The following is a 22062-nucleotide window of genomic DNA, read 5'->3' as shown; positions in this document are numbered from 1 at the left end:
TACACAAAAGCATCAGTGCTTTCCAGCTAAAAACTTTGCATTTGGAAAAGTATGGATGGCAATTCAGTCTGAGGCCAGTGAAAAAGATCAATCAAATTTACTGCTTATAAATTATGGTTTTGAATCTTTTAATTTCAAATTTTCTAAATTATAAAATTGCTCAAGTGTACCAAAAATGCATAGACAAACTATGGTGGCCATTTGTGGTCACCCAGAATCTTTGAGTTCTTGCTCATATTTTGGAAACTCCATATATTACATGTTTTAAATTTGGAAGGGAAGAGCCAGTGATATTCTTATACCTCCATCCTCTAGATGTGTGTTTATGTATTTATAATTTTTTGGTGGGCATTTGAGAGTTACTGGTAAACTTTATGATATTTCACCCCTAAATTCTTCATCATATATTTACTAAGAATAAGGACATTTTTTGGTTAAATCACAATGCAATGATCATGCCCAGGAAATCATTTATGTAGTGCATTAAGACATAGTCCAAATTCATCTTTCTCCAACTGTCCTAATTATATCAATGACTTTTATAGATGTTATCTTTCATTCTATTTTTTTCAGTGCAGAATCCAATCAAAGATCATATATTGTATTTAGTTGTCCTGAGTCAGATTTTTTTAAACCTAAATATGATTATGGCACTTGCTTACTTAAACTGAGCCAACCAACTTCCCCATTTTCCTAGGAAAGAATTTCCAATACTCAAGCATGACTATAAGGCTCTTTGCAATTTGGCATTTGCCTTCATCTCTGTTCATCTCTGTTCTCTTCTTCATCACCTATCTTTTATTTTAGTTCTTCCAAAGCTCAGTGCTTTATGCATGCTGCTCCCTTTTCCTTATCTTAAAGAAAAAACTTTACAGACAAGTAACAGATTCAGTTCTCATGTCATCCACTTTGCATAGGCATTTCAGCCTTTCTCAAGAAGAGCTAGCTCTTCTCAATGTATACACTTGTCTTTTCTGGGGTATTCATCCTATTTTATTTGGTGCATTGTTTCCCCCTGCTAGACTGTAAACAACATAAATTTACAAGGCACAGGTCTTGTTCATCTTTATATGCCCTGTATCTTGCCTTATATGAGGACAAAGTAGTTTCTCAATAAGTGATCTATTGAATGAATAAATGAATGAGTGGCATGAACAAAATATTGTATTCAAATAAATGCCCAATAAGTGTTTGCTACATTGTAAATGAGGACTTGGGAGCCTTAAAACTTAATTGCTCTTGGGATCCCTGGGTGGCTCAGCAGTTTAGCGCCTGCCTTTGGCACGGACATGATCCTGGAGTCCCGGGACTGAGTCCTACATCGGACTTCCTGCATGGAGCCTGCTTCTCCCTCTGTCTGTGTCTCTGCCTCTTTCTCTCTGTGTCTCTCATGACTAAATAAATAAAATCTTTAAAAAAATTTAATTGCTCTTGCTAAACTATCATCAAAGATGAAATGTGACCCACATCTAGGACTGTAATTCTATAAACAATATCACTATGAACAGATTTGCTGGGCTAAGGTGGTATATTTATTTAGAAAGCTAGGTATTCAATCATCTTTTCCTAGAAAAAGGATCTTCTCAGCCATACTTCTAATGAAGGACCTGCTCAGAGTTATAATTCTTAGGAATAACATAGCAGAAGACAATTATGTTAACAAATTCTCACCTTTCCAACTAGAGCAGGGATATTCATTGAGTTAGTTGCAAATCCCATCCCAAAGACCATAGCTGCTTCTACATTCAGGAACTTAGCCACAAGGTTCTCCAACTCTTCATGCTTATCCAAGGTTCCTGCACATAAAATGATAGGATGAATGAGTCTTCTTTTCTCAACAAGATTGAAAATTCAAAATCCAGTGCATACTCATCACCAAAAGACATGTGTGAAATTGTGTGTAGCAAGTATATTTGCTACAGCTGCAATCAAGAAACAATCCACATATCCACATACTGTAGAATGAATAAATTAAACACCTTGTGGAGGTATTTACATAGTGGAATAAACACAGTAATGAGAAGGAACAATCTATTGCCCTACACAACAAAATGAAAAAAAAATCTCACAAATATGTTGTTGAGTGCAAAAAGTCAGATACTTATATACTTATACAGGCTGAATTCATTTATACAAAGTTTACAAACAGACAAACCTAACCTATGGTGTTAGAAGTCAGTATAGTGGTTAATTTTATTAGAAACACGAAGAGAACTTTGAGATTCTCTATATGTTTTGTTTCTGGATTTGGGTGCTGGTTACACAGGTATGTTTGCTTTGTGAAAATCTAATGAGCTCTATAATTAAGATTGATGCATTTTTCAATATAAATATTGATAATGCAATAAAACCTACAAAAATACCACAAATCTTCTCTCACCCAACCTCCCACAAGTGATTAATTAAATTATAACCCTCTCAGAGAGGCCCCACACTTAAATGCAAACAGATCCCAGGATTTCTATAGATACTAGTCAATATAGTTATAAATTTCTGAACCTTTGGAATGTTCTAAATTTCAAAGCCCACTATTTAGGTTATCTCGTTTAATCTTAAGAACCCAATAATGCAGCTATCATTATCTTACAGATTAGAAAACTGAGGTGTAAAGACGTCACAGATGAAAACCAACAGAGATAATCTGGTCTAATTCCAAAGTTCATGTTTTTACCACTCCGCTACCTTTTATATGCTTATACTCTGATTCCTTCTTATACACAATCCCTATGCCTCACTAAGAGTAAATGTTAAAGATCCTTATATTTTTCTCTTTGCCATCATTATTTCTAGATCTGCAGTGTCCAATATGGTAGCCACTAGCTACATGTGGTTAGTGCAATAAAGTTTTAAATTGTATTTAGTTTTAATTAACTTTATTTAAACTTAACAACTGAAGCAGTAAAATATCTTCCACTGAACACTACTATATTATTTGTGTCATATTACATTCTACTTATTTCACTTTAAACAATGAAAATTTAGTGTCTGAATTGAGTTGTCCTGTAAGAGTAAAATATACATTATTTTTTAATGCTTAGTACAATAAAAAATAATGTAAAATAGCTCAATATTTTATATTGATTATGTGTTTCAATAATAATATTTAGATATACTGAGTCAAACAAAACATATTATGAAATAAGTTTACCTATTTTCTCTAAACTGTTTTTAATATGGCTACTAGAGGGCAGCCCAGGTAGCTCAGAGATTTAATGCCACCTTCAGCCCAGGGCCTGATCCTGGAGACCCGGGATCGAGTTCCACATCAGGCTCCCCGCGAGGAGCCTGTTTCTCCCTCTGCCTGTGTCTCTGCCTCTCTTTCTCTTTGTGTCTCTCATGAATAAATAAATAAAATCTTAAAAAAATATGGCTACTAGAAATTTTAAATTACACATGTATCTTGCATTATATTTTTTATTGGACTGTGCTGCTGTAGAGGATACACTTGACAGAACACAAAAATGTACAAGTGGAGAGATGTAATTTGCAATCACAGAATATAGAAGCAGATTTAACTCAGGTTTAAGTTAAAGGAATATTGTTAGCATATTCGGGACTATTATAAACCTAAGGATCAACATATTTTACTATACAGAGTGTGATACCATAATTTTATTTAAACTGGTAAATTAGCTTGCTTACTGTGTTAAAACGGTGAAAGGCTACACTTGAGAAGGTATTGACTAGTGAGTTCAAAGAGTTATTTTGCATTTAATATGAAAGAGGACATTTCATGGATCATCTTTGTCCTTCCTGAGAGGTCACATTGTCATACAACAGATGGCTAGAGGCCTTTCTTCTTAATCTGAATTCATTTACCCCCAAATTGTCAGAAACCATAGTGAACAAATATTCTAGCATAATTAATTTTGGGGGTGTGGAGTTAAAAAATTTAAATTGTCATTTAAAACTTTATTATCAAAGATATAGAGAAAAAAGAAATACTATAATTTAAGGATAAGACATGGGCACATAGTCACTTACCAGATTTGTTTTTACCTAAGGGAAACTGCATCCCAAAGGGAATGACCCCAAGGATAGGTAATGAAAGACCATTGGCCTGGGTATGACAGCCTTGGGTTCTGGCCTCAGCTAATCCACTAAACAGCAAAGTGGCTTCTGGCTACCTCTCCTTGAAGTTTCCAGAGAGGCTGGGAGAGGTTCTGTTTTAGGCTTCCCTCATGTTGGTAGTGGTCTTTCCTCCACATACAATGGTCTTCTTGTGGGTCCCACTCATTCTTTGAGTCCATCTAATATGATGTCTTTTCTCAGATGCTGTTCTCAGTTTCCCCAGCCAAACTTGGTCATTTTCTTCCGAGATCTCATTAGCTTCATCACATAATGATTATAGCACTTATTAAGTTGAACTGAAAACATTCATGGGGCCATTTTCTCTACTACAGAAAGAGCCCTCAGGTGCTGATACTGTGTGTGAGATGTTCATCTTGGCAACCACAAAGCCTAGATACATGGTAGGTGCTTGTTGAGTTGCATGCTACCTTTTGATGGAGAATAAAGACAGGACTGGGCACAGAGTAGGGGATGTCACAAGGAAGAAGGTTGAGAAGTCACATGATGCCAGGGCAACAAGTGAGCTCCACTTTGGAAACACCCATACCTGAAGACCACCTCCAGCAAGGTTGGAGGGTGCCCAAACATTGCCAACTTGGTAAATTTCTTCATAAGCTTTTCCTTCCCAGAGAGTCAGGGGACGACTGTGTCCTGGCCCAGTTACCCAGAAGTAATGAGTAGAAGTTCCCAGTGAGTCTCTGTGATGTCTTCCTTCATATTCATCTTCCCCAAATCTGCCATCCAGGGGTTTATCTATAACAACTGCATCACTAAAAGTCTTCAGGATAATGTAGAATGTGTTGTAAGCAAACAGCCAATAAACTAGTAAGAAGTGGGTATGTCCAAAACCATACCGAGAAAGGGCCCTCTTTAAGTCTGTACCATTAGCTTTGGCTTAAGGAAAGGAAGAAGGGAGGAAATACAGGTATTCATATTAGGTCTCCAGATCTAGCCTTCTTTTGGATCTCCAGTGGTCAAATGGATAGTAAACTAATATTCAGATATACCAATTTCTATGACCACATATGTCTCACAGCTGAGTTATGAGTGGTTTTGCATGTAGGGGCTTATCTTCGTTTGTAGAAAACAACAGTCCCCACTCTCAACACCCATTTTCATCGAATTTCTGTTTGGTGCTCACAGTCCAAATTTAATAAACAGATATGAGAGTTGCAGGATGCCTGGACACTTTCTACTTCAGGAAGCCATACCTCTCAGACTGGGCTGTCTGGATGGGGTGCTCATTAAGGAATACTGAATATTATGGTTCATTTGAATTAATTGAGTGCTGCTTTCCTTTTCCTGTTCTTCACATTGAAGAACTAACAATGTAGGAAGAACTTAAGGGAAATAAAGCAGTCACAAAAACTTCATGAGCTTGCTTTCTGCAAACATTCAGGCCATATCCTAATCGAGTGGACGTGCCTGAGTCATGTCAAGTTGCAGCTGGTGGTCTGAGTGCTGGGGTGGGTCCAGAAATTATATTCAACATTTCGTCTTTGTTATATAAATATGGAAATTCTTTTAATCCCCAGAAAGCAGCGCTATAGTCCTAACCAAAGGTACAAATAAATTCCTAGTAATTTTTCTCTTTCTCCCTGACTTTAGCTTCTTTTTTAGTCTCTGAAAGTCAACAACAACCACAAATTGGCTAGTGACACTAGATCTCCAAATTGCTATGCTGTGCATATATTGACACTTGTTCTCCTCCTGAAGGTTTATTTATCCAATGGGATACTTAAAACCTGCTTCGTGAATAAAACAACTGAATAAAAAAAAGCTGGATGTATCTTCTTCCCAGCTCTCTCAATGGTATTTTCCTGTGCCAAACACTGGGCTTGCTGCCATCAATCAAATCAGTAAAAATCAGATGCAGGAGAAAGCACCAATATTATGCTTATGTACTGTATACTTCTGCTGGATTTTTATTGATACTGACTGGCTCATATTTTTTAGTCAGAGCATACAGACTGTTGGCCTTCAAACTGACACTGACTAATAGTGAAGAGTGTGGATGTTATTAACAAGCTTATTTCACTACCACCAATTCTTCCTGTGTGTCACATGTGAAGACTGTTTTCCAAACCGTGACTGTAGTCACTTTTTGTCCTGAATATTCTGTTTGTAGATTGTTTCTTAGACTTGATCTAGAAGCAGGCTCACCTGGCTGTTCCAGTTGTGCCACGGATATCAACCCACATCTGAGCCACTTTGCTTGATCTGGGGATCTGGATGTGGGAAGTTAGGGGTAGACATTGACAATGTCCTTGGTCTTCCTAAAGTTGATATCAGTGGCTGTAAAGGATATACATAGGGTCTGATGTTAATGAAAGTTAATTTATATCCTTAGTGTGTTTGGATGCAACAGGATTTTTTTTTGTCTAAGTGAAGTAAGAGACTAAGCTTTGATGTACATTGATGTGCACTGGATTTGGAAATCTGGACAACTGCTAATGAATCTAGAGGACTCTTCTTCCCAAGTTGCAATGATGGAAGGTACTTATCTGCAACAGCAAACATTTTGTGGAGGGCCAGAGAGAAAATAGTCTGGACTTTGTGGGCCAGATGGTACCTGTTAAAACTATTCAACCCTGCTATTATAAAGTGAAAGTAGTCATAGACAGTACACAAAAGAATGGCTGTGGCTATGTACCAATAAAACTTTATTTATCAATACTGTGATTTGAATTCCATATAATTTCACATGTTGCAAAATATTATTATTATTTTTATTTTTTCAACCACTTAAAATTGTAAAAACTATTTGTGACTTGCATGCACTACAAAAGCAGGAGGCAACTGAAAGAGCCTGGTGACCCTTAAAGTGGATGGTCTCTGGTTTTAGCTATGAATGGCATGGGGTTGTGCCAAGAGCTCTTCAGTGGGACTCAGGAGAACTGATCTCTAGTTTTGACTCCTCAAAACTAGACTACAAAACCATTGGCAGGTTATTAAAAAATCTCTAGGCCTCATATATCTCATTTTTATGCTCTTTGTATGGGTAAGGAGAAGACAGTAGAAGATCCATATATTCTGAAATTCTGTAAGTTTCAACTTTGTTCAATCATCCCAGGTATTACCTTGGCAAGTATTATACTTACATAAAATTATTGGGATATCTTGTTGAGTTGTTATGCTTGCTTGGCTTTGTTGAATCTACAAAGCCGAATCTACACTTGCAGAAATATCCCTGCTAGTTGAAATTTGGCTGTGCTGTAATTTCTGTCACTGTCAAGAGAAGGGCAATTACCTTGTCAGAACTACAGCAGGTATCGGGAAATTGCCAAAAGGCTTTCAAGAACCAAGATATACTTTCATTTTCCTACTCTCAAACATTTCCTCTGATTGTCTCCTTTAAAAATACTCTTAAAGGAAAATAAAGAGGCTTGAGAGAAATGGAACGAAATCTTATTAATCAGAATTTATAATAATTTGGTCAGAGAGGAACTGGCATTGTTTATGAAGAATTTTGCTCTTGTAAATTAAGAAGGCAAAATCAATTGATGTGGGCATGTTTATAGCTTATTTAATTGAATCCACTGCTTTAGAGCATATTTATGGAATTGATTTGCATAAAACTATGTTAATTAAAATTGCTTTTTTAAAAAAAGAAAACAAGATCTCTATTTGATAGCAATTTCTTGAGACTGCCCATTCTCATAGGAACTTGAACTCCATAAGATGATATTTATTCAAAATTGCTTTAATTTAGACATTTTGCAGATTTAGGCTAGTCTCTTTTTTAATAGTTCAGGCTAGTGAGACTATCTATACATTTCCTGGACCTAGATACAAATATTTGAAAAAGAAACAGAAAGGCCCTTGATAGTTTGAATGAAATGATAGCAGAGAACTTTTCAGAAAGAGGCAGAGGGAGACAAATTATCAAATGATTTAGGACCATGTTCTGAAACAGAAACAGAAATTTCAGCAAATTGGTACAACTAACATAAAAATCATATTTGAAACTTGAAAATGGAAAATAGTTTCTCATTATATCCAGTCACATTGATTCCTAAGTTAATGTGTCCTTTCCAATTTTTTGTCGTTTCCAAATATTTTAAGATAAAAATATTTGAAGGCTATTTTTTAAAATTGCAATTATAATTTGAATGAATATTCTCCACGAGGCAGTTTTGAGGTATGCTTACTCTTCAGGTTTCTCTGATGAGCTGAATTAAGCACAAGGCTTTCCTTCTCAAAGGAAGAAAGGTCTCTAAGTAGAGAGAGATGAGCTTTCCTTGGCACAGAAGTAGTCTTGTGGCATTCCATGAGTTTGTTTTCTTGGAAGTGAGCTTCTGACTAACAGTTGCTAGCAGCTCAAGGGACTTATAGAGCATAGGCATTCAAATAATACACTGTTACTACACATCTGCTCCTAATCAGGTAAAGAGAGACCAAGAAATTAAACACCCTTGTAGAATAGAAATGGGGAAGGGGGAAGAAAGGAAATAAAAGTTTCTCTTTCATTTGCCTAAATTTAACCTTTCCTGAATTTGGAAATCTAGAGCAGCAATTAGATCAAAGCTAACTTTCTTCACTGATTTTCTGGTTTGTCTCTTACTTATTTTTTTTTTTTTAAATAGACCTCATCCCACAGGCATAGGTAATATTTACTCCATATAAAGTAAAAGACCATTGCACTTTGGAAAATATTTGATTTGGTCAAGAAAGTCAGCCACACAAGAGAGTTTCCATTGGTTCCCAGAATGTAGTCCCCAGAGCAGCAGCATGGATATGACCTGGGAAGTCATTAGAAATGCAAGATCTTGGGTTCTATTCCAGCCTGGCTGAACCAGAAACTCTGTAGGTGTTTTTCCAAGCCCTGCAGGTGATTCTGATGTAAGCTCAAGTTTGGGAGCCACTGGTTTAATGCTAAAGAATCCACATACCCTGTGGCAGGGTCCCTCCAGTAAACTGGAACATCAGTCTGATTCAGTGGGCCAATCTTGGAAGCCCAAAGAAATCTGTGCCTTCACTTTAGACTCCTATTGACTTTTAAGGAAATAATTAACCCAAGAAATATAAGATCATTGTGGAAAAATCAGAAGATATTACAAAATAAAGTATAACCATCTTTATCAATGCAAATAGTCATGTAAAGTGTATGCTTAAAAATGGACTCATAATAAACATACAATTCTATAACTTGTTTTATCCTCTTAGCAATGTATTTTCCACTTTGAGAAAATGGAGGACTAGGAAGGCATACAGTTTATCAAAGGCCCTAGCTAGTTAACGGGGGAGAACTAGGATTGAACTCAAGTAAACTAATCCCAGAGCCTTTGCTCTCAACCACATTGCTGAGAAACTGCATTATAACTTTACATGGTTAAATAATATTAGGTGGGCAGCACGGGTGGTTCAGCGGTTTAGCACCACCTTCAGCCCAGGGTGTGATCCTGGAGACCCGGGATCGAGTCCCATGTCAGGCTCCCTGCATGGAGCCTGCTTCTCCCTCTGCCTGTGTCTGTCCCACAACACCCCCCACCCCCGGGTCTCTCATGAATAAATAAATAAAACCTTTAAAAAAATAAGATTATGTTAAACATATCTACCCAATATATTTAGTCAATTTCTTATTGTTGGGAAGTCACTTATTTTCCCAATATTTACTATTAAGCATATTGCAGTGATTATTCTTGATCATACATTTCTCAATCACATATCTTTGAACACTTAATTCAAAAATTTTAAGGCAAAATTTCTCAAAATGACATTGCTGAGTTAAATGATTTTCTTTTGATATATTTCAAATTGCCTTCCAATGTACTCTACCAACAGTATATAAGGATGCCCTTTTCTTTATTCCTTTGAAACTATGGGATATTATTTTTTTTTAAGATTTTATTCATTTATTTGAGTGAGAGAGAGTACGAGCACAAGGGAGAGGGAGAAAGACTCCCTGCTGAGCCTTGGAGCTGGGATCATGACCTAAGCAGAAGGCACTTAACCGACTGAGCCACCCATACGCACCTATGGGAGATATATAAATATATATTTTAACTTTTAACTTTTGCCAACTAGGTGAGAAATAGTAACTCTATGTCTTAATCATTCTTTGATTATTAATGGGACAGAGTATTTTCCACAGGTTCATTGGCCACTTGTATTTCTTTTTTTCCCCTTAATTGCCCATTTGTATACTGATCTACTTTTTAATGTAAAATTTTCATTACACTGTAACATACATGTAAAAAATGAAAGAAATTCTGAGTATTGAGCCTATGAAGCCCATATTACTGCATAAAACACACACACACACACACACACACACACACACACACCAATATAGACAGCACCCAAGAAGTCCCTTTGTGCCCCCTTCTGGTCACCATCTAGTTCCCCTGAAGGGTAACCACTTTGCTATGCATTCTCAGCAGGGATAATATTGCTCCTAAAGGGTTGACCATCTGTTTTTGGAGGGAGGGCAGATAACTTACTCTATGTATATGGCACAGATCGCCAAAACCTACATAAACAGATATTAAAATATCACAGGAGGGAGTGATAAAGAAAAGATTGAGAATATTATACTATCCTGACTGCAGTCTTGCTTCCTTTGAAGTTTCTCAGAATCTTGGCCCACTTTTTGAGATGTTCTTTTTCTTCTAGTTTGTAAGTCTTTACATGTTAAGAACATTAGCATTTTGTTTTATATTTTGCAAATAACTTTTTCTAATTTTGTTCCTCGACTTTTAACTTTGTTGGCATGGTTTTCACGTTTCATGTTTCATGTTTAAATGCTTCATCTGGTTGGCTCTTTTCCATTATGATTTCTGGAAGTGCTTTCTCTGGTTCTCCTGAGCATGAGGACACAGTAGACTACTGAGTCAGGTTTGACATATTTGAAGGGCAAGTGTTTTTGTCTAGAAGTTGGGGTGGGAGCAAGCTGCCTTTCCTCTAACAGGGAAGAGTGCTTGCTTTCCATGGATGAGGGTGGCCTGTGTTGCATGGAGTCAGCCTGGAATTCATTTAAAATGGATCCCTCCCACTAAGAGGATGTACTGCCAGGTAAAGTGGGTTAGGTAAAGTGAGTTCTCTGGAAGGTCATTATGGTTATAGAATTGAAGGGTGATTATAAGTGACAAGCTGGAGAAGAGACTGTTGTGATCTGAATGTTTGTGTCTCTCCAAAATTCATACTGGAAACCTAACGCCAAAGTGATGGTAATAGAAGGTAGGGCCTTTTGGAAGTGATTAGGTGATAAAGACAGAGCCCTCATAAATAGGATTATGTCTTTATAAAGGAGGCCCCAGACAACTGGCTCATCCCTTCCACCATATGAAGGTACAACCGGAAGTTTTCCACATGGAAGAGGGCCCTCACCTGACTATGTTCGTAGCTTCCAGAACCGTGAGAATTGAACTTTGTTGTTTATAAGCCACCCAGTCTGTGATATTGTGTTACAGCAGCCTGAACTGACTGAAACAGAGTTGTTACGCACATCAAAGGAACTACAGCCTGACAGTCCTAGCAGGGCCTTAACCAAGGAGTACATAGAAGTGCATTTTTGTATTTGAATTCTTGGAGTCATTTTACTCTGTTCATTTGTTATTCATTCATCACTTCAGTTATTCATTCAGTTTCAGTTTATTTATGTAGTTATTTCTGGTGATCTTATTTATTATTTTTATATATAAGATTGTTCTATATTTCAATCGCAAATGCATTTGCAATTTACACAAGTGGAATCTACCGAGATATAATATGTGAAGTAGGAATCTAACTTATTTCCTTATGTAATCTGCCAGTTATCATAATACTAAATATGACATAATTGGTCATTTTCCAACTGATTTGAAACATTGTTCTTACTGTATACAAATGAGTATGCCAAGTGTCTGTCTCTAGACTTCCACTTAGACTCCCTACTTCTTCTCCCCATCTATTAATATCACTGGGATGGTGTTCAATTTACATATTCATTTGGAGAAATATTGATAGAAGTATAACACCAGGTCATTCCCTTCTAGGATTTGTTATCTCATTTTTTTCAAGTCTTCTTTTAAGACCTTTACAACAGTTTTATAGTTTTCTTAAAATAGTCTAGACATTTTCAACATAATTTTCTAGATGTTTGCCAGTTTTGCTCATATTTATTAATAACAATTTCTCCAACATATCTTCTCATTGTTAATTATTGACTTTACCATATAAATTTAAATTTATTTATTTTTAAATTTATGGAAGCCACCCACCTCCTCCAGGGACCAGGCTCTCACACCCACCCACCGACCCACCCACATACACACAGTGTGCCAGTTACATGCCTAACTAGCCCCAGGTTACAGAAACCCCTGAGTATCCTAAATTGCCCTACCCACCACTGTCTCCTCTGGTGTGCAGTCCTGAGCTAAGATACCCCCATTTCCCTTTCCTACTGTGTCCCCTTGGTTCCTTTTCTCCTGCTTCTCTCTTATTCCTCTTGTCCTCATTTTGCCTGCCACTGACAACAGCTACCAATGGTCTGTCTGGAGTGTTCATGCAACCACGAATTGTCGTGTGTGCATGCATTTGAAATGTTGGCAAACAGGACTTGGTCTACATGCAAGTAGGTCTTTATTGTTTTTTATTGGATATTTATTATTTCTAATAAATTTTTGATTATTTAAATATGTAAATTGGAAGTAGACCAAAACTCTGTCCTTCCTGCTTAGCTCCCTCTAACATCAATGGTGGCCCCAAGAAGAGCCCATGTAGAGGTCCTCTTTGTTCTTCACAGATCAAAGCTTGAAGACCTGGGAGGTGAACAATCAGATCATCTAAAAATAATGGGTGGTTTACCTCTTATTATATCACTTCTTCTTATTCTGTCACACGGTAGTCATTCAATGAATATTTATTGGCTTAAAGAGTGAAAAATAAAATTATGTTGTCTAGGACTTACAGAGGTTATTAAAAACAGTGGATAAACACATCTTTATCTTTTTTCTGACTTTAGACTGAAAGTTTATAGTGTCTCAACATGAAATATAGTAGTCTCTTTGTTTGAAGTAGGTATTTTTTATTGCATTCTGGAATCACCTATTTTTATTCTATGAAAATTTGTACTAGGAAGGGATACTGAATTTAATAAATGCCTTAGTGTCACCTATCAAGATAATTGTATGTTTTCTTCTAGGATTTTTCAATGTTATGAATTGCTTTATTATTGAGCTAACTATCCTCATAATCCCTGAAATGACTACTTGATCATGTTATCTTGTTATTTGAATATACTGTTTGATTTACAATGTTAATTCCTTACATATTTGTTTTGCTAAGTAATACTGCCTTACAATTTTTCTTTTATTAAATGCTTGTTTGTCAAATTATGTTCAGCGGTTGCCAAGTCTGGTTGCCACTCATCAAAATCACCTCTAGAGACTTATTAAAACACAGATGTAGACATTGTTCTTCTCTATTTCCTAAGTTTCTGTTTTTATTTTTAATAATTCAATATTCTTGCTTTCCTTTTACTCCTTACTGCATGGGTAGCTTAGCTTACTAGCTTCAATCTTTCTTCCTCAGTAAAATAAGACTATATATTTTCCTCAGTACACAGCTAGTTGGACCCTATGGTGTTCTCATAGTTTCTAAATATGATCTAAAAGTAATTTCATTTCTCTTTTGATTCAAGAGTCTCTTAGGAAAGAGCTTTGAAACCTTCCAGAGATTTTTTAAAAAGGTGAATGGGTGACGGGCACTGAGGGGGGCGCTTGACAGGATGAGCACTGGGCAAATTGAAAACCAATAAAAAATAAATTTATTATTAAAAAATTATTTCTACCTTTATTATTTATTTTTAGCTTTATTTCACTGTGATCCAATAATGTGACCTATGTATATTTCACTTTTTGGAATCTAATGAGATTTTCTTCATGGCATAACATATACTCAATTTTTGTGAAATTTCACTAACTATTTAAAAAGAAGTATACTTGTAATATGTTTAAGGCTCATAATTCAATATATAAATATTAAATGAAAATAATTACATTGTTAGTGTCCTTTATGTTTTATGTTAGTGTCCTTCCCTCCCTCCTCCCCTTCCTCCTTCCTTCTTGCCCTCTCTCCTTCCTTCTCTTCCTTGCTCCTCACCTCCCTCCTTCGTTGCCCTCCATCCTTCCTTCCTTCCTTCCTTTCTTCCTTCCTTCTCTCCTTTCTTCCCTCATTTCTTCCTTTCTCCCTCTCTCTGTCTCTCCCTCCCTCCTTCCCTTCTTTCCTTCTTTGTTTTTCAAGGACTGAGAGGTACTTTGTGTTCTCCTATCACTATTTTATTTGTCTTGCTTTTGTTTCTAATCAGCCTGTGGAATGTTAAATTGACCAACATGATTTTCAAAGTCTCTCATAATTCATTGTCCTAATTTCCAGGTATACAGAAAAATAAACAGCCATCTATGTCTGTGCTGTGCTACTTGATGCATGGAGGCTATTGGAATTGAATCTGTCTTCATATGGACTCTCCACATAATTTTTATAAGATGAGTCTCTTATGTTTATTAATGACTAATACCTTTAAGCTAATCTGCTTTCCTGTTTGTTGGCATTTGCACCACACATTTAGGTTGTCTGTTTATTTTTTAAAGTTTCAGTTTGTTCTTTACACTTTGGCTTGATATGAAAAAAGAAGCAATTATGCATTTTACTTTGCCCCAGAGGCTGCTGCATTACATTTTTCATTGTCAAACCAACATAATCAGACAAACACCTTCCATATACAGAAAAATTAAATAGTCCTTTCAAATAAAGAAATTCAAAGATCAATGTGGAACTATCTTGCATAATGGAGATATTACTGATTATTGTTTGCTGTTAATACTCAGACATCATGAACAATTCTCAATCCTGGTGCTGGAAATTTAAAACTCCATGTAATTTTAGAATCTGTAAACAGTTATTCAAGTGACTTTCCAGCTAAAAATCCGGAGGCAAGCCACCTTAAAAAAGAGGATGTTGAGCAGCAGTCTCTTCAACTTTTGATAAGCCATTCAGTCCAGTGTTCACTAGTTCACAGTGTAATATCACACACAACAATACTCAAAAATCTCTAATCCTTCATGGCACATTAAGAAAGTTATTAGGAAAAACTGGGCTGTAATTACCAAAGATATAACATATAGCACACTATTTAAAGGAGACAGCCCGGATCAAGAAGAATTCTAATAAAAAAGCCCCCATGAACACAAAAGGTAAGAATGAAAAGTGTCAGGCATTTTAAATGCTTGATTATGACTCCAAATTGCCATTTTACTCTGCCTCATATTTAAGATATCAAAAAATGTGCCATCCCCCAATCATCCTATGGAAGGTTAAATTGACCACAACACAGTCAAAGCCTCCCTTAATTCTGTATGCCACTATTGTTTAGTTGTACATGAAAATAAATAGTAGCAACTCATTTCACATGCTAAAAGCAGCATTCGCAATCCTGTACGTATGTGTCTGGAAATGTTTCGTTACTTACAGCTCAGCTGTATTTTGGGCTCAGTTCTGACATTTGCAGGTGCAGATTGGGTACCCAGTCTTGGGCTCTTTCTTTGTTGTTCTTTTTACTGAATTAACTTCCCTGTTGGGCACTGAGTACATTTTGGTGGTGGTTGCAGCAGGGAGGCAAGAACCAGGTGTCTGGCTGGGACATATCTTTCTACTTTTCATGTTTTGGAATAACTTAAATTTACTTGAATTTGTTTTTGATTACAGCATATAGTTGAGTTTGGGTTTTTGGCCAAATCTTAGTCCTTTTATTTCAGTGGGCAAATATGTTCTCAAATATTTTTGGCCAAGATACCATGTGTGGTCTTCTATCCTTTTACTATGCTTTAAATACTTCCTCTTGATTCATTTTGTATTTAATTTCCTATTTTATGATTTCTGTATGCTTTTCCCTCCAGAACATTGGAAACTATTTTTAAAAGCTCCAGGAAACTACTCTTAAGTGACTAAATGTTCCTAAAACTTTTACTTTGGGTTCCTCAAGAAGCATTTTTGGTTGCTAAATTGGTAAGCCTCTATATTCCCAAATTTTCATTGACAATCCACTGCACTGTTAAACATTTTCTTAAGACTAGATAGTCTATGCTTTCAAAGGTTAGCTGCATTTCTTGAAATAAGTGGCAATCAAAATTATGCCACTAATCTTTGCATGCTATGCTAAGGTTACTGCTTATATTGCAGAATACTTTCAAGTGTATCCTGCTTATTTCTTTATTTCTTGATTGCTCCTATCCACCTTTGTTATCAGTTTTTCTGTTTGCCTAAAATTAAGTGTGGGTAGCTTCTATTTTCTTCTCTCACTGTTTCCTTGAAAACTGTTAAAATTGTCTTCCGAGAGCTTGAGCCAGAGACTAAGAGAAGCAGATAAACACTAAAAGCCTAGCCATTCAGAAGGTTGAGTAAGTGGAGAAAGAACTTAGGCTGCAGGAAGTCCAAACTAGGATTTTTATCTCTGCCTGGCTTCTCTGAGTTCATTGAGTCTGCAGAATCAGGAACTTCTATTCCATATCTGGCTTCCATAGGAAGCAAATCATTAGCCTGTATCATGCTGCTTCCCTTTAGCTTCTGCTGCTGTGACTGGGGAGTGTCCTGTCTCAAGGAGTTGGGAGTCATCATCCTCAGGAAATGTGTTTTCTGTCTCGTTCATTAACAATCCTGGTGTTGGTGTCACTGGTACCAGAGGAAATGCCTCCAAAGCTTACTGACTCCATGTCTCTTATGACTGAGAGTAGTGTTCCAGTCTCTGCCCCACCCCAAATGGGGTATCATAGGTGACCCAGTTCTGCTAAGTCAAGTAGAAGTTTCCTTCTGTATTCTGCTTAAATTTGTAGCCCCCCTACCTCAAAATGAAGATAAGATGTCTTCCTTTTTTTTTTAAGATTTTATTTATTTATTCATTAGAGACACAGAGAGAGAGATAGAGACACAGGCAGAGAGAGAAGCAGACTCCATGCAGGGATCCCGATGGGGGACTCAATCCTGGGACTCCAGGATCATGCCCTGGGCCAAAGATGACCAACTGCTGAGCCACCCAGGAATCCCTACTTTATTTTTTAAAATTATTTTTACTTTGAATGGTCTGTTATCTTTCAAAGAAATTTGCACAGAAATATACATATGTATGCATACTTAATAGCCTTTAAAAAAGATTTTATTTATTTATTTGACAGATTGAGAGACAGCAAGCATCCCATAAGATGCCTTTCTTAACAAAACTGAGCAACCACTTATAAAGTCTGTAGCTTTAGCTAAATGTTAACTGAATGTATGGATTTAAAAAGTTAACTTTGTTCAACTTGTTCTTTGTTACATGGATCTGAATAATTACATGTTTTTAATGCTCTTCTCTCAATTGGTTATCTAAGAGGGGCATGTGGCTCATTTTTCATTACTGGTAAAACTTTTTAGTAGATATACCTTGGATTCTTAGACTGGCCTGAAACTGACCTGGTAAACCATTCATGTATCATTGTGAACAGGAAACTGCTATCAAGAAGCTAGCTAGGAAAAAAAAAAAAGAAGAAGAAGCTAGCTAGACTGGGAATTAGTATGGTTACTAAACTACTGGGGCACATCACTTAGTTACTATGATCCTCAGTTTCCTCTCTAGAAATGAAATAACATCACTTGTGCTGCCTCCTAGCGCAGAGGACTTTTGTGAGGAATAAATGAGATGATGTATAAGAAAACACTGTCAGGAATAGCAAGACACTTTATAGGAGTAAGCTTGTACCACTCTTTCTCCCTGAGGTGAGGAGGAGCAGAAATTTCAGAGAAAAATGTTTCAGCTAAAAGGGAAACAAATGAGCAGTCTGTTCCACCTTGTCCATTCATTCATCATTCACTTATGCATTCAACACAATAGACAACAAGACCAATTCAATCCCTCCCTTCATGGAACTTATGTTTTTAGTAGCAGCAATGGGCAATGTACAAATACAAAAGCAAGATCAGTGATGGACATCAATAAGAAAAGTCGGAGAAAGAGCAAATTCTAAACAAAAAGTTGTTCAATGGATATGCAATTTCAGTGATGCAAGATGAGTAAATTCTAGAGATCTGATCCACAACATAGTGCTTATAATTAACAATACTACATTATGCACTTTAAAATTTTGTTGAAAGGGTAGACCTCATGTTAAGTGTTCTTACCACAAAAGGTGGAGACACAGAAATTTTCCAAGGTGATGGACGTATTTATTACCTTTATTTTCAAGGTGATGTTTTCAAAGAGTATATGTATCAAATTGTACCCATCAAATTGTACACGTTAATTACAGTTTTTAAAAATATCAATTATACTTCACTAAAACTGTTTTTAAAAAAGGCAAGTCTTTTTTAAAAAAGACTAAAACTGTTTTAAAAAAAGACAAGGAAAGATCCAGAAAAGGACCAGATATAAGAGGCACAATAGTTGCTATTTTAGATAATGTGGTCTAAGGAAAGATTCATTTTTATTTATTCTGGAGAATTAAAATCTGTAATTAATAGACTGCCTGGCAAGAGCATAATGTTTGAAATGTCCAAAAAGACCTTCATATACATTTTTTTATTTTGCATTTTATAACAGCTTTTTGAGGTACACAGTCTAAAATATGATCTAGATTTGAGAAGTTGCCACAAGGAATCTGAGACCCAAATTGAAATTTGGACAAAATTTCAAAATGGTGAGCATACATACCCATTTCATGCCTGGTGCTGGCCACACCCAAGCCATACTCTTCTAAAACATCCTTTACTGTCCTCATAGATTCATCATAACTGGCGGCCAAGCCAAGGAAGTTATATGAACCCATGTTGATGACATCTTTGATGATTCTTCCAGTAAACCTGCAGAGAGAAGAATACAGAGGGCTTTCTCAATTAACATCACCTTATGCCCCATAAAATACTCTTACAAGGAGATCTTGGGTCTGGCCCAAATCATATATTTTCTTTTTCCTTTCTGATGTGCATTGCTGTCAACACAAAATGGCCTGCATCCCTGGAGGACACTAATCCCCGAATGAAGCTGGACAGAGCACTGGAAAAAGGTCTCCCAAGCCATGGAATATTACTTAGCCCTGGCTTTCCATGGGCATTTGGTTCTGTGACACCTGTGCTCTTGTTTAAATTCCAGCAAGGACTTTCTAGGTGAGAAAGAGCCATGGTCATCACTGTCTCCTTCAGCGAGAAGTAGAGGGGCATAATCTGTCAATAAAGCTGAAAAGACCCTTCCTGGCTGGCTTCATGTATACTGCACCTTCTGACACAGGCTTTACTTTTACTAATATAACATAGCCACCTTTGGCAATGGAATTACCGTGACCTCTGCCACTGGACTTATGAGGGCTTGCAAAGGGCTCAATGATGGAAGACTAGCAACTGTTTGGTTCATCAACTCTGTAACTTGGTGCCCATGCCAGGATTTCCTGGAAAGCATTTCTTTCAACCAAGCCCCTCCAGAAGCTTTCCTCACCTAAATGTCCAGTTGTAGTCATCCGACACCCTCTCCATCACATCAAACCGAGATCCCGGGGCACTGCAGATGGGCCGGTTCCAGTTGTCTCTGATTCTGATGTACAGGTTCCGTGTGTAAAAATTCTCAAAGTTTTGATAAAGCGGCACAAAATCCTGTTACAACAGAGGGAGCAGTTTACCTTTGATCTCCTGCTTTTTGTATTGTATTTGCAATTGAAGGCTGGAAGAGCCATGCAAATAGTCCACTTGCAAATAGTTTTTGAGAAAGGGCCCATAGGTAAAGAAATAGGTGGGTTCCCAGATAACGCTGTGGCCTCCATCTCTAAAGAACTTATATTTTAGTGGGAGGAAATAAAAAATGTGGCACAGAAAGGTAGCAAAGACGATAGTGCAATACAAGATTAAGTCTCCAAATGAGTGGTAGACACAATGAATCCTGCGGGATTCCATCTGAAAAGTAACAATAAGTGTTTATGTCAAAGAAGGTTAGCTGGAGAAAAAAAGTTCTTGAATAATAATTTGGTCTTAACTTTTTTTAACATGAATATCCCCACTCATGTTTTCAGAAATGTGGATGAACTTGATATGGGACCTTTTGGCAAAACTCTTGGCAGTTGGCTGGCTGTCATATCGCCAAGGGCCTAGAAACTCAGTTGATGAGCTTGTGGAGGCACCTGGCTTCACCCACAGTTGAAGTAACAGCACTGTTGTCCTGTATAAAAGGTAAGCCATGCCCAAGAGGTTTGCTATCCAGCTGAGGCTCAAAACAAAACATATATAACTTTTGGCCATCTAACTCCTAAGAGCACAAGGCAGGAAATATAAGACTTTGGTCTAGGCCAAGTACTTTAGGCACTTGTAAGATTAGAATGAGAGGGAGAGTCACATTTTGGTGGAGGAATCAATGTAACTTTACATATGAGGGGTCTCAAAGCTCGGCACTGAAGGTGGAATGAGATTATTTTGGGTAGGGAGGCTTGGAGGGGGCACTCAGGATAAATGGGTCTGTGTTGGAAGTGTAGGGCGTTTTTGAAAAGAATGAGTAAAAATAAAACATAAGGCATATTTTGTTACTTTGCTCAGAACCTCTGAGTTGCTCCCACCTCACTCAGAGTCAAAGCCAAGATCCTGAGTGGTCTAATCCCTGTTACCTTCCTGATCCCATCTGCTACTATTCCCTGTGGTATATTAATGCTGCAGTATTCAGTTGGGCACAGAAAGTGGGAATCTTAAGTGTCTGGATGAAGAATTCACACATTATCCTGGAGGCAATGGGGAACCACTGAACAACTGGGAGGGAGCTTTCTTATTCTCCCATCCTCTTTGAGTTCTTTGCTCTCCTTCCTCTTATGGAATAGAGCTGACTTCCTGTTGTAACAAGGAGGACCAGGGTTAAGGCTTTGTGGAAGACCTTCTTAAGCTACTGGTTTGGCCTACTCATCTCCTAGCTGATCCATTTCAGAGAAAATATATGGAATCTGCAGGCTTTGATGGCTTGTGGTTGCATCCAAGCCAAGTTTGCTTTGCCTCATCATTAGGTTTTTGGTGGCAATGGCATCATTTCTGGGGGGAAGTTGTGAATATGTATTAGAAAGAATGTTTATAACCACAATCCCAGTACATACTGGGGACTATCTATTGCACATGAATTTGGAGGATGAAAGCCAACTTTATTAGTTACATCTGAAAGTTGAACATCTCTTACAAAATGAATTTATCCTCGAATAGCTAAGTATCCTGACAGAAGTTTTAATAAGATTTAAAGCTACATGGTTATGATAATTATACCCTTTTATATTCTAACAGGGAAATGGACTATTTTCAAGAAAAAAAGGAGATTTGGTAATTGCAGGAAATTATTTCCAAATAATCCAAATATTTCCTTTTCCAAATTATTTCCTCTTTTTTTTAAAGCTGTTTACTGATTCATGGTTACTCCATATCCCCAAATGTCATTTGTGTCCTTCTAGTTCTAAATTTCTTAATTGAAATGACAACATTTAAATTCATACTATCAAGAGAAAATAGAGAAGTAGGTCTGTAAGTACTATTTTTAGACTCTGAATGGAATTACAGTTTTAGATATTTTGAGAAATGTTACTCAAAATAGTTAACAGTTGGTTTAGGAAAACACTTGGTTTTTGGTAGGAAAAAATAAAATATTATATCTACAATATTAAAACAAAATTAATTTCAATATAGAACCACAAGATGCACAGGATACCAGGGCAGAGGGGACATAGAAGTCATAGAGTTCAAACATTTGACATGTGAGGAAAATCAGACCCAGTAAGGTTAGTGACTTGAACTCTGGTCAACCTCTGGCTTCGTTCACTTTCCCAGCAGTCACTTCAGAGTGACTTCAAGCTGTCACCTCACCGACTTGTGCAAGCTTCCCTCCAAAACACCAGTTAAAACAAAAACAAAAACAAAGAAACCCCTCAAAACAAACAAACAAAAAAAAACATGACCTATAATATGGAAAGCTAAGGCCAACAGATTGCCAGACCATAGAGGAATATCCATTCATTATAAGGAACTTGGCACTGACTT

The 22062-nt window shown here is 36.9% G+C and overlaps 1 protein-coding gene and 1 long non-coding RNA gene across 7 annotated transcripts in view; one reads left to right on the top strand and one right to left on the bottom strand.

Moving 5' to 3' along the window:
* The window catches only part of LOC112922752 (uncharacterized), a 217799-nt gene that overhangs the window by 118752 nt on the left and 76985 nt on the right, over window positions 1-22062 (top strand). For all 5 annotated transcript variants that reach the window (XR_011996976.1, XR_011996977.1, XR_011996978.1 and 2 more), the window contains 2 exons: window positions 14428-16056; window positions 20076-20232. This is a non-coding gene — a long non-coding RNA (uncharacterized lncRNA). The remainder of the gene's footprint in view (window positions 1-14427; window positions 16057-20075; window positions 20233-22062) is intronic.
* Window positions 1-22062, bottom strand: part of SPTLC3 (serine palmitoyltransferase long chain base subunit 3) — a 148929-nt gene that overhangs the window by 71434 nt on the left and 55433 nt on the right. For both annotated transcript variants that reach the window (XM_026002406.2, XM_072736404.1), the window contains exons 3-5: window positions 19508-19662; window positions 18731-18879; window positions 1672-1796 (exon numbers count right to left, since the gene is read on the bottom strand). In XM_026002406.2, the coding sequence (XP_025858191.1) occupies window positions 1672-1796; window positions 18731-18879; window positions 19508-19662 (429 nt within the window). The remainder of the gene's footprint in view (window positions 1-1671; window positions 1797-18730; window positions 18880-19507; window positions 19663-22062) is intronic.

Source organism: Vulpes vulpes, chromosome 14 (genome assembly GCF_048418805.1).
Source record: "Vulpes vulpes isolate BD-2025 chromosome 14, VulVul3, whole genome shotgun sequence".
NCBI classification, from domain to species: domain Eukaryota; kingdom Metazoa; phylum Chordata; class Mammalia; order Carnivora; family Canidae; genus Vulpes; species Vulpes vulpes.
The sequence above is the reverse complement of the archived record's forward strand: the minus strand, read 5'-3'. Positions and strand labels throughout refer to the sequence as shown.